The 16045-nt window shown below is 48.8% G+C and overlaps 1 protein-coding gene across 2 annotated transcripts; it reads right to left on the bottom strand.

Moving 5' to 3' along the window:
- Positions 1 to 7553: 7553 nt before the first annotated feature.
- LOC115466472 (flt3-interacting zinc finger protein 1-like) lies at positions 7554 to 11198 on the bottom strand. Of its 2 annotated transcripts, none has more exons than XM_030197719.1 (2): positions 10909 to 11198; positions 7554 to 9419 (listed from the first exon to the last, which is right to left on the bottom strand). In XM_030197719.1, exon 2 carries the CDS (start codon positions 9362 to 9364, stop codon positions 7925 to 7927), a length of 1440 nt encoding a protein of 479 aa, XP_030053579.1. In that variant the 5' UTR covers positions 9365 to 9419; positions 10909 to 11198; the 3' UTR covers positions 7554 to 7924. The 2 variants fall into 2 exon arrangements, with proteins under 2 accessions (XP_030053579.1, XP_030053576.1); XM_030197716.1 differs by lacking the exon at positions 10909 to 11198 and adding an exon at positions 10523 to 10606.
- Between the last annotated feature and the right edge of the window lie 4847 nt (positions 11199 to 16045).

Raw genomic sequence — 16045 nt, 5'->3', positions numbered from 1 at the left:
AATGTAACAAAAGATATAAATCTGTCTTCTAGCTGACGATAGCGTGCAGGTGTAATACCAGGCTAGGGGTAGCCGCTGGGGTTCTTTTATTCTTACTGTGACAAATCGAGATCCTCATAGTAGCGGTTTCCTACCTTTGGTGGGAATGGAAGCTCAGGGTATTCTTTTGCTTGAACATCTGGTTCCTTTTCTACTTTTCCTTTGGTCCAGCAGATCAATATACCTATATACAACTGTCACATCATCTGACCTCTCCACAGTGCCATTCTTTGAGATTTGGAGGTCATATGAGGGGAGAGTTTAGGAGAAGATGCTTTGGGGGCCGGTTTCAATCGCTTGGTTTTCATAAAAAACTGAATAGGTGTCAACCCACTAAGACGTACCTACCGGTTTTAGAGGCCTGGAATCGTGATCTGGGTAGAAGTGTGTCTCACAACTTTTCAAGATATTTTTAAAGCACAACCAGGGGTGGTACACAGCGCGGGACTGCAGGAGTGGCCTTGTGGTTAGAGCACCGGTCTTGCAACCCAAAGGTGGCCAGTTCAAATCCCACTGCTGCTCCTTGTGATCTTGGGCAAGTCACTTAACCCTCCATTGCCTCAGGTACAAGCTTAGATTGTGAGTCCCCCTGGGACAGAGAAATATCCACTGTACCTGAATGTAACTCACCTTGAGCTACTACTGAAAAATGTGTGAGCAAAATCTAAAATAAATAAATACATAGGGCCTATTTTTCTCAAAAGTAGGCTTTTCTTGCTGGCTGTGTCGACACCCCTCAATATCTCAAACGTCAAGCCAGGGAGAATTCCTTTTCTCACGATCTCTAGCAATGTCGGACAGATACAGGCTTTTTGGATAGCACTGTTTAATTAGTATTGGGGCACTCGTTCATTTTTTTCTCCCTTGGGGGGATCATTTTTAATAAGGTAAAATTATGTATAATCATACCTGATAATTTTCTTTCCATTAATCATAGCTGATCAATCCATAGACTGGTGGGTTGTGTCCATCTACCAGCAGGTGGAGATAGAGAGCAAACTTTTGCCTCCCTATATGTGGTCATGTGCTGCCGGAAACTCCTCAGTATGTCGATATCAAAGCTCCATCCGCAGGACTCAGCACTTAGAGAATTACACCCACGAAGGGACACTCTGCCCAGCTCACCACCGCCGAAACGGGGGAGGGGAATTAACCCAGCTCATCCCCACACAAGTGGGGGAGGGGAATCCGTCCAGCTCATCCCCGCGGAGCGGGGGAGGGACACCACACCCGCCGATGCGGGGGGATCTGGCTTATCCTGCAACCGCAACCGCGGGAGGAGCTGACTGACCCTAACACCGCCGAAGCGGGAGGGGTACAAAGCTGCCCTACAGCCGCACGAAGCGGGAGGGAGTGCCGGCAGAATTTATGTCTCAATCCAGCCCCGTAAAACGGAGGGGAGAGGAATGCAGCAGCTCACTGTAACACAAACTCGTCTCAACTCTTGAAGAATCCAAGTGAAAGAAGAACTTGAACACGAAGTCCTCCTGAAGTAACTGAAGGCTAAACTTGAACCTAAAATTCAACCAGAATATAAACAGTACAGATATCTGGGAGGGGCTATGGATTGATCAGCTATGATTAATGGAAAGAAAATTATCAGGTATGATTATACATAATTTTACCTTCCATATCATCAAGCTGATCAATCCATAGACTGGTGGGATGTACCGAAGCAGTACTCACCCAGGGCGGGACATAGAAATCCCTGACCTCAACACTGAAGCTCCAAACCGGGCCTCCGCCCGTGCAGCCACAGTCAAACGGTAATGCTTGGAGAATGTATGAGCCGAAGCCCACGTTGCCGCCTTGCATATCTCTTCCAAGGAGACGGATCCGGCCTCTGCCATCGAGGCCGCCTGAGCTCTCGTGGAGTGAGCTTTCAGCTGGATAGGCGGCACCTTCCCCGCGGCCACATAAGCCGCTGCAATGGCTTCCTTGACCCATCTTGCCACTGTAGGCTTAGCAGCCTGCAGACCCTTACGAGGACCTGCAAACAGGACAAACAGATGATCCGATTTCCGGAAATCATTGGTCACTTCCAAGTATCTGATGATGACTCGTCTCACATCCAGATATTCAAGAGCGGAGTACTCCTCTGGGTAGTCCTCCCTACGAAAGGAAGGGAGACAGAGCTGCTGATTCACATGGAAGCGAGAACCAATCTTGGGCAGGAAGGAAGGCACTGTGCGAATAGTCACTCCTGCCTCAGTGAACTGCAGAAAAGGCTCTCGACATGAGAGCGCCTGGAGCTCGGAAACTCTTCTGGCTGAAGTGATAGCCACCAAAAAGACTGCTTTCAACGTCAGGTCTTTCAGAGATGCCCTCGACAAGGGTTCCAAAGGCGGCTTCTGCAATGCTCTTAGCACCAGGTTGAGATTCCACGCAGGCACCACTGAGTGCAGAGGAGGGCGCAGGTGATTAACTCCCTTGAGAAAGCGCACCACATCTGGCTGCGAAGCCAGGGAAGCACCCTTCAGGCGGCCCCTGAAGCAAGCCAGAGCCGCTACCTGGACTTTAAGGGAACTGAGCGACAGGCCTTTCTCCAGACCTTCTTGCAGGAACGCCAACACTGAAGAAATTGGAGCAGTGAAGGGAGAAAGTGAGCCTGCTTCACACCATGCTGCAAAGATACGCCAAACCCTGGCGTAAGCAGTAGAAGTAGAGCGCTTCCTCGCTCTCAGCATAGTGGCGATGACCTTGTCTGAGAAGCCCTTCTTCCTCAGACGCTGCCGCTCAATAGCCAGGCCGTAAGACCAAAGGGAGAGGGATCCTCCATCACCACGGGACCCTGATGTAACAGGCCCTGCTCCACTGACAGCCGCAGAGGATCGTCGACTGAGAGCCTGAACAAGTCCGCATACCAGGGACGTCTGGGCCAATCCGGACCCACCAGGATTACCCTGCCGGGATGCTTTGCCACCCGGTCTAGCACCCTGCCCAACATGGGCCAGGGCGGGAACACATAGAGGAGCTCTTGTGTCGGCCACTGTTGGAGAAGAGCATCTACTCCCAGGGATCGAGGGTCCCGTCCTCTGCTGAAAAAGCGCGGCACTTGGCAATTGGCCGATGACGCCATCAGATCTAGGCTCGGCTGGCCCCAGCGCTTCGTGATGTCCAAGAACGCCTGAGCAGATAGTTGCCACTCTCCGGGCTCCAAGGTATGGCGACTGAGAAAGTCCGCCTTGACATTCATGACTCCGGCAATGTGGGCCGCTGAAAGCTGCTCCAGGTTCACTTCCGCCCACTGGCAAAGACTCATAGCCTCCTTGGCTAGAGGGGCGCTCTTGGTACCTCCCTGGCGGTTGATATAGGCCACAGCCGTGGCATTGTCCAACAGGACCCGTACAGGCTTCAACACCAGTACCGGGATGAACTCCAATAACACCAACCGAATGGCTCTGAGTTCCAGGAGGTTAATAGACCACTTGCCTCTGCAGGAGACTAGAGCCCCTGCGCTGTCCTTCCCAAGCAGTGGGCTCCCCAGCCCATCAAAGAGGCGTCTGCCATGACGACAATCCACTCTGGGGTCACCAGAGGCAATCCTGCAGACAACTTGTCTGTCTGCGTCCACCAGCTCAGCGCCTTGCGCACTGCTGGGTCCATGGGAAGGCGCACAGCATAATCCTCCGACATCGGAGTCCAGCGCAGCAGCAGAGATAGCTGTAGTGGTCTCATATGAGCCCTGGCCCAGGGCACTACTTCCATCGTGGCCGTCATAGAGCCCAACAGCTGCACGTAGTCCCAAGCCCGAATAGGAGAGGCTACTAGGAACTAGTCCACCTGAGCCTGAAGCTTGACAATCCGATTGTCTGGCAGGAACACTCTGCCCACTTGGGTGTCGAATCGAACTCCCAGATACTCCAGGGACTGAGTCGGGCGCAGCTGGCTCTTCTTCCAGTTGATGATCCATCCCAGGGAGCTCAAAAGAGCAACTACCCGGTCCATAGCTTTGCCGCACTCTGCATAAGAGGGGGCTCGCATCAACCAGTCGTCCAGAGAAGGATGGACTTGTACTCCTTCCTTTAGCAGGAAGGCCGCTATGACCCCCATTACTTTGGAAAAGGTCCGCGGAGCAGTAGCCAACCCGAAAGGGAGGGCTCTGAACTGGAAGTGTCGTCTCAGGACTGTAAAACGCAGAAAGCGTTGGAGAGGAGGCCAGATGGGAATATGCAGGTACGCTTCCTTGATGTCCAAGGAAGCCAAGAACTCTCCTGCCTTCACTGCCGCTATAACAGAGCGGAGAGTCTCCATGCGAAAGTGCCTCACTTTCCAGGCCCGATTGACCCCTTTGAGGTCGAGGATAGGCCGGACAGAACCTCCTTTCTTTGGAACCACAAAGTAAATGGAGTAACGTCCCTTGCCAATCTGATTTTTTGGCACCGGAACGACCGCACCCAGGCGGATCAGGTTGTCCAAGGTCTGCTGCACTACCACAGCTTGACCGGAGACTTGCAGGGAGAGAGTACAAACCCGTCTCTTAAGGGTTGGCAGAACTCTAGCTTGTAGCCGTCTCTGATGACTTCCAGCACCCACGCGTCTGAAGTTATAGTGGTCCACTCGCCCAGAAATGAGGACAGCCGTCCTCCAATCTGCACTGGGGCGTGGACCAAGGCCCCGTCATTGGGTACGAGACCCTGGGGGAGGACCGGAGGCAGCACCTCCGGGACGGCGGTCTCTGCGAAAGGAATGCTGCTTGGGGGAGAAATTCCTCTTGAAGGAGCCCGGCTTGCCCGGGCGGTACCGACGGGCTTCCTGCAACCGTCCTCTGGAGGTACCGGGACGAGTACTAACCCGAGCCCTGACCTCTGGTAATTTCTTGCCCTTAGACGTGCCGAGATCGGTCACGATTTTGTCCAGCTCGACCCCAAAGAGCAGCTTGCCTTAAAAAGGCAATCTAGCCAGGCGGGATTTAGAGGCGTGGTCAGCAGACCAATGTTTCAGCCAAAGCCACCGCCGCGCAGAGACTGTCTGAGCCATGCCTTTAGCTGAGGCTCTCCAGACATCATACAGCAAGTCTGCCAAATAGGCTAAGCCCGATTCCAGGGCCGGCCAATCAGCCCTCAAGGAATGATCCGAGGGGGAAGCCCGCTGCACCATAGTCCGGCACGCCCTGGCCACATAGGAGCCGCAAACTGAGGCCTGCAAACTTAAAGCAGCTGCCTCAAAGGACGACCTTAAGGCCGCCTCCAATCTTCTGTCTTGGGCGTCCTTTAGGGCCGTGCCACCTTCCACCGGCAACGCCGTTTTCTTAGTCACCGCAGTGATTAAAGAATCCACGGTAGGCCACAGAAAGGCCTCACGTTCACTCACAGCCAAAGGATAGAGGCGGGACATAGCCCTAGCCACTTTAAGGCTCGTTTCCGGGACATCCCATTGAGCCGCAATTAAGGTGTGCATGGCATCATGCACGTGGAAGGTTCTAGGCGGGCGCTTCGTCCCCAGCATAATGGCAGAGCCAACAGGGGCTGAGGGAGAGACGTCCTCCGGAGAGGAAATCTTCAAAGTGTCCATGGCCTGTAACAACAGGTTGGGCAAATCCTCTGGGCTAAAAAGCCGCGCTGCAGAGGAGTCATCCGCTCCATCCGAGCGGGGATCTATCTCCTCCAAGGAATCCGCAAAGGATCGTTGGTAGACCTCAGACACGCTGCCCTCATCTACATCGGAGGAGACAAAAGTCCTCCAAGGCCTGGAAATCAACCCGAGGGCGTTTACCTCTGGGAACCTCAACCTCTTTATCAGAAGAGGGAGCAGGGGCAGCGTTTGCATGAGGAAAGCCTGATGCAGCAGCAAAACAAACTCGGGGGAGAAACCCCCCAGACTGTGCACTTCCGCAGCCTGGGCGACAGCCCTAGACGCACTCTCAACCGGCGCTCGCAATAGCGGGGGAGAGACATGCTGCGCATCCAAAATGGCGTCCGGCGCGAAACTCCGTGAAGGAGCCGCGCGGGAAGAACGGCGCTTAACTTTAGCCGCTTTTGTGCCGTCGCCCAAATTAAGGGCGTTCATGGCATTAATGTCTCCAATCTCAAGGGCGGCCCCGAAGAAGCCGTCCGAGCCGCGTGGCCGGCCAAGATGGCGGAGGCGAGGAGCGGGGGATGGGCGTTTATGGCGGGAAAAAACCGCCACGCCGGAGGAACGACCGGGACAGTCATCGGTCACTAAACTATCACCCATCAAGGGCGAATCAGGTTGTAAAACCCCCGCATCCCCTCTAGAAGCGCTCCAGCGATCCGGGGAGCGACCCTTTGCGCCCTCGCCCTCCGACGCCATTGCCACGAGGAGAAGAATCGGGGAACCCCCTGCCCGCTATAAAAAGGTAAAATTACCTGCTTGCCGCTCCGAGCTGTAACGAACTGGTGTCCCAGTGAGTAGCTGCAATGAACGTTTAAAGAAACGTCGAATTAAACGCCTTTAAAGACGTTTAAAATTTTTTTTTTTTTTTTAAACGGAGCCAGCGGGAGGGGGGAGAAAAGGAGGGACCTGGCACCACCAGGTTTGCACTTGCTCAAAAGAGCCCTCAACCCCAGGCCTCAACAAAACCTAAGGATTAGGCTTGGAGGCCTAGCCAGAGCTGCTGCTGTGTGTGACCACCACCTGCTGAGATAGAGAACATACTGAGGAGTTTCCGGCAGCACATGACCACATATAGGGAGGCAAAAGTTTGCTCTCTATCTCCACCTGCTGGTAGATGGACACAACCCACCAGTCTATGGATTGATCAGCTTGATGATATGGAAACCTGCTTTACTGGATGCCTGAGCAGCTCTTTTTGGGCAAATCAATATACAGTGGAGGAAAAAAATGCACTGTGAATCATTAGTTACAATTGTCCCCTCCATTCTTTTGGTACTGGAGGAACAAACTGCATTCTCTAATGTTGTGGGAGGTGTATAGGGCCAGATTCAGATTTGTATCCGTATAGGACCCATATGAGTTTATCTTGTTAGGCAGACTGGATGGACCGTGCAGGTCTTTTTCTGTTGTCATCTACTACGTTATTATATTTACAAAAGACATTCTCCAAAGCCTGCAGACAAGTACTGAATCAGTTAAACAAGAGGTAAACAAGGTCTCTATTGATACTTACTGAGCTTCCGGGGGGGGGGGGGGGGGGTAACTATTCTGGTTTAATGTCACCAGTTTGTAATGGTTGGAGATTATAAGAGCAAAGACCCCAGACCGATGTTCTGACTTTATTACATTACTGAGGTATTAAGGGGAAGGGAAGGGATGTGTTCGCTTCCATTCAGTTATGTATAATTTTGCGTTTATGGTTTTTTTAATAATTCAATACAAGATTTTCTAATAATATCCTTCCTGTGACACCACATCAAGTGGTTAGAAACATTTTATCTACTCTAAGACCCTATGCAAATACCCCCAAATCCAGAAGAATATCAAACTCTCTTCCCACCCCTGCCCCAATCAAAACACATCTATAGGTGCCCCCCCACCCCGCAAAACACACTAATTCCTTATCCAGCACCCCCCCCCCCCCACCCGTCCTGCAGTTTTATACAAGAATCAAAAATGCTATGACCTGAAACACATCAAAATGACAACAGCAGCTAGCACAGTGGCCCTGAGACTAACTTATGGGCTCCTATGAGTTCCCTCTGTGGTGGTGTGGACCACTGAGAAAAGTCATCTGATTCTTCTAAAGTCATATAGTGCTACAGTGTAATGCTACTTCCCTCTCCCCCCCCCAGCCAAAGAAAAAAAAAGGGAATATGTCAAAGTAACCCTTTAAAGTTTTAAGAATATCCCACTAAGAGTGGTAGAAATCCCTCTCTGAGGTCGATGGAGACAGAGAACCGACTCACAAAAATGTGTGTGCAGCTGATAAAGCCACGAGTCATGGTGGCTTGCACGCTAGCCCCTTTCAGTCCAGGCCCTGATGCAGCTTCTTATGGCGAGACAGGTTGCTCAACGTGATGAATCCTTTCCCGCAGATACTACAGGGGAACGGCCTGTCAGTGCCGTGCAGCAGCTGGTGGTGTTTCAAGTAGGCCTCTTGCCGGAAGAATTTGCCACATTCCTTGCACTGGTACGGCTTCTCCCCCGTGTGCACTAGAAGGTGTCGATCCAGATCCCTTTGCTTCCGGAAGAGTTTGCTACACTCCGAGCAGCTGAAGGGTTTCTTGGAAGGTCTCGGCAGCGGAGGAGGAAAGATCTGGAGTTGCAGCAGTCGCAGGAGTTCGCTGCCAGCATGGTGCGCAGGTGCCGACGGGGCTGAATGGCTGAGCTGGTGGTCCTCCAATGAGGAGATCGAGGGGAGGCTTTGGCCACAAGTGCCACAGATGAAGGACACATTGCTGATGTGAGCATCTAGGTGCTGAGCCAGGGATGAGGCGGTGGAGAAAAAAGTCCCACATTCGCACTGGTATAGGCTCTCTGGTGTGGCACAAGCCGTGCACTGCCCTCCTGATTCACTGGCATTACCAGAGTCCTTGGAGCACAGCTGGCACTGAGGTGTTGAGGTCTTCTGCTTCTTTTCACCATGGGTCAACCTGTGCCTCTCCAAAAGGGACTGGGTGTTAAAGTTACGCTCACACTCTGGACATTTGAAAGGCTTTGCCCCGCCGTGCACCAGCCAGTGTCTCTGAAGCTCACTTGGCTGCTGAAAATACCGGCCACAGGCCCCGCAGCCGTAAGGCCCAAGCCTGCCTGCAGAAACAGGGCCCGAGGACACCCTGGCCTTCTCACGATAAGGGTTTGCTCTCTCCACAATCTGGTGCTGCTTACTGAGGTGCCGTCGAAGGCTGTTTCTCAGGGAAAAGCGGAGCTGGCAGACATGACAAATATAAGGCTTTTCTCCCGTGTGGACCACCTGGTGGGTCAAGAGACTGGTGGAGTCACGAAAACTCTTGGGGCACTGGGTGCAGCGAAAGGGACGCTCCCCTGTGTGACAGCGGATGTGATTTGCCAGGTTGAAGGAGTGCTTAAAATTTTTACCACAGTGCGGGCAACCGAAGGGCTTCAGCTGGGTGTGGCAGGCAAAGTGGCGGCGCAAGCCCGAGCGAAATCGAAAGCTCTTGTCACATTCGCTGCACTGGAAAGGGTCCGCCTCCTCGTCCTGTGGCTGGGGGGTGGCTACTGACACCTCTCCTCGCCTTCCAGTCTCCTCCTCTGAATCAGACTTTGCCGTCCCTAACAGAGTGCAGCTGGTCCACAGCCGGCCAGGCCTGGTGGCGTACCTGCCATCAATGTCAATGTGCTCTTCTACTTCTGCATCTGATGGGGTAACATCAAAACAGTTCACAAGAGCCCCTTTGATCTCTAAAGGAAAGTCATCACCATCCTCTTTCACAAGGAGTTCCATGATGCATTTGTAGAAACCCAAATGTAATGTACTGGAAGCAGCAGCGTGGCAATTTCTGAAAGTGAAATAAGATACCTCAATGAAAATATGAGCACAGAGACACAATCAAAGTACTTAGTCAACTGTCCATGGGGGCAGTGGGTATTTAAGGGGCATTTTACCACACAGAACTATCAAAAGGCCTACTTTCTGGGTGAAGATTCTTGACCAACCTTCTCTTTCTTAATGCACTTAGGGTTCTATGTGAGTAGGGTTACCATATGGCTCCAGAAAAAGGAGGACGGATTGAGCCAGCCGGGTTTTACATCCATTGCTTTCCATTGAAAGCAATGGAAGAGTAAAACCCGGCTGGCTCAATTACTTCCATTGAAAGCAATGGAAGTAAAACCCGGCTGGCTCAATCCGTCCTCCTTTTTCTGGAGCCATATGGTAACCCTATATGTGAGCCTCAAATTTTGTCCCAAAGGGAATGGTACTTAGAGGAAATTTTTCAAAAGATTTAATGAACTAAAAACTGAAGTTAGTAAATTCAACCACTCTTTTTTTTTTTTTTTTTTACTTCCCCTTGATTCAAGCACCTGAATGCACAAGGAATGGGGTGTGTGAAGGTGCATGCAAAGATGTTTGTTTTGCTATTGCATGCTAAAACATGAGGCACATGAATGGCGAACTTAAATGCTGACATGCTAACTGGCTAGGAACAGTGGAAAACACCTGGTTGAAATTAACCGGTTTGAGCTCTTTGAAAGCTGTCTTCTCAAAACATTCTTTTGACACTTGTATTTCTCAGGAAGTTTGGAAACGGGGATGGCGGTGGGGCTCAAAGATGCCAAATTACCCAGTTTAAAGAGGGAAACTTTTTTTGCCAGTCCTGGTTTTAAATTCACAGAGAGGGAATGTGGGATTTATAATCTCTGATTCTACCCATTGAAATCATTGCTGAAGCTTTCACAAAGCATCAGGGTGAAGTTATCAGAAGTCCACCACTAGCCAAAATTACTCTCTTGGAACTGGGTAACTATGGAGGGTGGAAGGCCACCTTACAGGGACAATAAAAAGCAGAAGAGTCACCCAAGAACACCAAACAGGACAACAAACACACACAGTTAAATATACATGCACCAGAGAAACAAAATGCCCTTTCCACAACCACTTTACCAATCAGCTGGGGGTGGGAGATGAAAAAGGGTTTAACAAAAGATCGATTTTAAGGTGGGCATCAGAACTACAATTCCCAGCATACATCCCAAGGGGGAAGGAAGGAAACACATCAATATAGGGAGAAAAGGACCCCAGGTCAGAATGACTGCACGTGGGAGCAGGGTGTGAATGACTATAAGCGCCAGGCGCCGGTCCAAGGCTTTGTCGCGGGGTGATGACGTCGCGGGCGGCCCACAACACCCTCCGACCTTAGGAGGCGGGGACCAGGGTCGGAGTTAGGGGGCCACGACAAAGACGGAGGTGCTGGAGAGGGGAAGCTCCGTCACCCACCCCGAGCCCACCGACCTAGAGGAGATACGCGCAAAACCGCCACATCCACCTACCGTCCGCCCGCCGGTGCCCAGTCTCTCTTCCCTCGACCCCGGCGTGATGACGTCACTCGCCGCACGTCTGTTTGTCTCTCTCTCTACGCGCTGGCTGGGGTCATCGAACCGCCCTGGAGTTTAAAGGGGCAGAACACGAATCGGCGCCTCTAGGTTTGAAAGACCTGATTGGTCCATGAGGGTTGTGATGTCAGCAGTTGCGTCACATATGGAGTCCTGTAGCTCACACAATTGTTTCATTTGTCAGAGCCAAGAACTTTATGCTGCTGAAAAAGCACGTGCTCAGGAGGATAAAAGCCATAACTATTTCTTTGATCAATTTCCTAGATCGACAGATTTATAATTGTTTGTGTTACATTGTTGTACTATTATGATATTTACTCGTTGCTTTATAATCTTTGAATTAAAAATTTCACTTAGTACATAAGTATTGCCACACTGGGAGTAGGACACACCAAAGGTCCATCAAGCCCAGCATCCTGTTTCCAACAGTGGCCAATCCAGGTCACAAATACCTGGCAAGATCCCCAAAAAGGTACAAAACCTTTTATGCTGCTTATCCCAGAAATAGTGGATTTTCCCCAAGTCCTATTTAATAATGGTCTATGGACTTTTCCTTGTCCAAACCTTTTTTTTAACCCTGCTAAGCTAACCACCTTTACCACATTCTCTGGCTACAAATTCCAGAGTTTAATTACACGTTGAGTGAGGAAAATTTTTCTCTGATTTGTTTTCTTAATTTGTATTATTTCTTCAAACAGACAAAATTCTATCAGACTTTCTCTGGAAACAAAAGCCTCCCCGCTTATCTCTACAAATACTGAAACTCCCCAAATCATTAGGAGGTGTTAACTTCCCAGATTTTATTCAATATCACTTAGCCTAACCTTCCACTAAATGTTTAGCACACATCTCCTATTTTCTTGAAAGTCCCACCCACCGGTTTTAAGGGCTACTCACATCATTTCAGTCTGTAAATGTTATATTAGAAAATAATTGCAATGTATTGCACAATTGTGTAATTTGAAACAATTCAAAATTATTAATTGCCAAATTGCCAATTAATTGGTCGCTTTGACAATCCCACATTTGGTACCTAGATCGTTAATAAATGTTACACGTAAAACTTTTGCCCAACTCCAAGCTGAATTCAACCTTCCAGACTCTGAATTCCTCCACTTTCTACAAATAGCTCATTCTTTGAAACAGCACTTCAAAAATTATGCATCCTTCAATAATGAATGCCCACTGGATATTTTTTATCAGAAAGATTATTCACTGTTCTCATTGTGCTTCCATCATCTACAAGACCTTCCAACTACATAAAAGAAACTTCAGCCTGGGAACTCAACAAGTTTGGGAAAAAAACTTGAATACTCATCTTCAGACAAAATATGGCAATCTTTTGGGACCTTAGGTCTTAGAGTTTCAATGTCGGCTTCACCACTCACTCTGGACCCCAGGAAAGCTAACACTAGTGGTCAAACCTCTTCTGATCTATGTTGGTCTTGCTGCAAAACAACTGGTACACTTTCCCATATGTGAAATGGAATAAAGTTTCAGAAATATTTCATTTATCTACTCATATATCCCTCCAAACCACCATTTGGAAGTCCTTCATCATGCCTGATAAACTTTTGTTTGACTTTCTAATCGCTATTGCCATTAAACTTATCGTTAACCATTGGAAGGATAATTCATCTCTCTTACCAAATGTGGTGGAATTGGGTTGTTTTATATAAGAACTATGAATCTAACCTTCGATGTCATACTTTCCCAAACTCTAGGAAATTATTCAAATGCAAAATGCTAGATACATATAGTTCTAATTTGAAATTTGCAAAGGTCAGCAACAAACTACCTTTGAGTCTACTATACCTCTGTTCTTAGTTTATAATTCTTATTACTCATGCTTGTCTTTTGTGCTTTATTTGGTTATATTCTCACAATTGCAACACTTATGTCATTCATACATTTCATGAATGTTATTCTTATTGTTAATATTTGAAACTACAATAAAATATTTTTCAAAAAAAAATGTTCACTTAACCGATTGAAAATAAAATGATATATCAGATGAGGTCATGCTATATCATGTGATGTCATAACCAGCCTGGGTAAACTGGCTGCAATGAGTAATGTTTCCTCGACAAGTGCAGTGATTGGAGTCACTTGTACAGGACACATACACAAAAGCAAGGATCCCCTAAGTTCATGTCTGACTGGTGCAGAGCTGCTATGTCTCCCAGTTCCAGAGTCTGGAGATTTTTGGGCAGTCTTGGATTTCTGACCACTCCCATCCCCATTTTTATAATTATAGACTATTTTTATGTAAACTTCATAATACCTTACCCCTTTCCTCGATGTTATTTCTGGATTGTAACTTAGGTCTACTATTGTATTCTCCTTTAACCAATAATTTATTTTACTGCATGTAAACTGCTTAGATATTGTTATACAATTTGCAGTATAACAAATAAAGGTGAACGAGGAACTATCCTGGTGCAGAATGGGACTTGCAACACTGGCCAAAAAGTCTCCAGCCTAGCAGGGGCATAGCTAGACCTCGCGGTGGGAGGGGGCCAGAGCCTGAGGTGGGGGGGCACATTTTAGTCTGCTGCCCCCCTCCACCGCCACCTCGCCGCTCCCCACCTACTGCTGCAGCAAATACCTTGGCTGTCGGAGGTTCCCAACCCCCACCAGCTGAAGCCTTGTCGAGCGTTGGTCTCCGGCGCCGCAACCGCATTGCCTGCCCCACTCTCTCTTCCCCCTCATGCCCTGCACGCTCCTTTTAATGAAACTGAGCATGCTCAATTTCACTAAAAGGATCGTGCAGGGTGTGAGGGGAAAGAGAGAGCAGGGCAGGCAACGCGGCAGTGCGAATAACGGCACTGGGCAAGGCTTCAGTTGGCGGGAGTTGGGGACCCCCGCAAGCAAAACCAGGGGCACAGAGGAAATATGCCACTGCAGCCTAGAACCAGGTAACTTGGCATCTCTGCTGGTGTTTCATTATCACAGGCCTTCAGCCTGTGATGCAGCTGTCACAAAGTGTGACCCTGCCTGAGGTCGATACCCCAGCCAAAGGTAGCCTGATAGCAGTGTGGGACAGAAATAAAGGTGCCTGGGATCACTCTGATCTAGGTTGAATGAGGCCTTCCCCAACTAGCAACCAGATTTCATACCACTTGTGATAATGCCTCTCCCTGAGAAATCAGTAAACCAAATAAAGGGACAGCTGCTGCTCTCCAGCTCTGAGCAGCATGTCGGGACTTCGGTGGCAGTCTGTTTATTTGGTTTGCAAGGCTCGGCATCCCTGCCAGCAAACTAAAAGAGAGCTCAGGAAGGGCCTGGAGCCCAAATTTTGGGAGATGGTTGTTAAAATAGAGCAACCAGCTCACAAAATTCTTAAATACACACCACTGAGTAAGCCCATTTTCAGAAATGCACAAAGCTGCCAAGTTACTCATTTCCAGGAGGGAGACTTCTATTTACCAGTCTTGCATCCTAAAGCAGCATAGTATTTGTAGTCCCTGATCCTGTCCATTGAAATCAGTGCTTCTGGTCCCATAATGCATCAAATGGGGAGGGGGGGGGGGTTATAAGTCCAGCACTGGGCAAAAACATTCCTCTTGGAATGAGGTAACTTAGCAATTCCAACTGCACCGAGTAGAAGTCTTGGCAAAGAACTGAACACAGAATCTGACTTCAGAGAAGCACCAATAGGCCTGTCTGTTCAGTGTTACAGATCTCGTGTGGCTTGGGTCAGTGGTGGTCAGCATGGTATACCCACCTTCCGTTGTGACAAGGAGCATTGTCAGGTCCATATCAAAGAGGACTTGATGTGCCAGGGGATGAGGTGGCGGTGTTTCAAGCCAGGCTAACACAGAAATGATTCCTCGCTAGTCAAGAAGAAGACACTGCAGATCCTCCTCATCCTTCAAAAAGTACAAAGCTGAAAAATTAATTCATACCCCCTATTCATACTAGTTACCTGGCATTACCTTCAATTCAGGAAGCATCTTTGCATACTTTTCGAAAAATTATGTCTTAACATCACTAGGCCCGCACTTTGGAACGCCCTTCCGCTGGAACTGCAAGTCAAAGATGCTCTTTCTTGATTGAAAGTACTGTTAAAGGCACATTTATTCCAGTCTGCTTTTAGCCTATGATCTACTTGGAGTTTAGAAGACTTTGTTGCCTTAGGAATCTGCAGCATGCAGCTATTTTCCCTCTCTACCCATCTTGTTCATATGGCGTTCTTTTCTATCTAGAGATTTTATTAATTGCAATCTTGATTGTCTGCCTAAAGCAAGGCTATCAAATAACGATAACCTTGAACCTGGAATACCTGCCATGGCAAAATTTCTTCTCAAATTCCCCATCCACACTGAAGGAAGTCATTTTCAACATATGATTATGATCAGTAAAATAAAATTTTCAGTTTTATAGAATTACAACCTCACTTGTCTTCCTACAAGAAGTTTAACCTCCCTTTGTTCAGAAGCAGAGTTTAAGTGGCTTGCTTAAAGACATGTTGCCAAGGCTGTAATAGAGATTTTCCAAGGTTTAAGATGGAAATTCAGGTGCCTCAAATAAAGACTTTTATGTCAGCAGTGTACTAAAGCATACAACGGAGAAGGTCAAGCACAAAGGGCTCTCATGAGTGGAAAAAAACCCCAAATGTGCTTTATTCAAGGACTCGACACAGGCCGCGTTTCGGCTTCAACACTGCCTGTGTCAGGGGTCAATGTGTTCCCAGCTCAGCTAAAGTTGACATGCTAGTCAGGAAGATTCTCAAACACCAAAGGGTTCTCTTTGGTTGACATGACAACGCCTCAGTGCCAGTGTCACTTGAGGACATCTGAAGAAGCAGGGTTGGTCTTCTTGAAGGCAGGGCTCCCCTCTGGGTTTGAGTTCTTTGTTGTTGCCGGAAGGATCAGATGAAAGTCTGATGAGTCTAGAGAGGCCAAAAGATCTGCATCAGTTTCTAGTAATTCCGACATGCTGCAAGTGGGATGACCATAACACACCATTCCCACTCTCTCTAGAGGATGGTAACAGGGTGCAGCACTTTACTGTAGTCAAAAACAATGAGCTGAGGCATTATCATATCAACCAAAGAGGACCCTTTGGTGTT

This window comes from Microcaecilia unicolor, chromosome 3, assembly GCF_901765095.1.
Source record: "Microcaecilia unicolor chromosome 3, aMicUni1.1, whole genome shotgun sequence".
NCBI lineage: Eukaryota > Metazoa > Chordata > Amphibia > Gymnophiona > Siphonopidae > Microcaecilia > Microcaecilia unicolor.
This window is presented reverse-complemented; position numbering and strand designations above follow the sequence as displayed.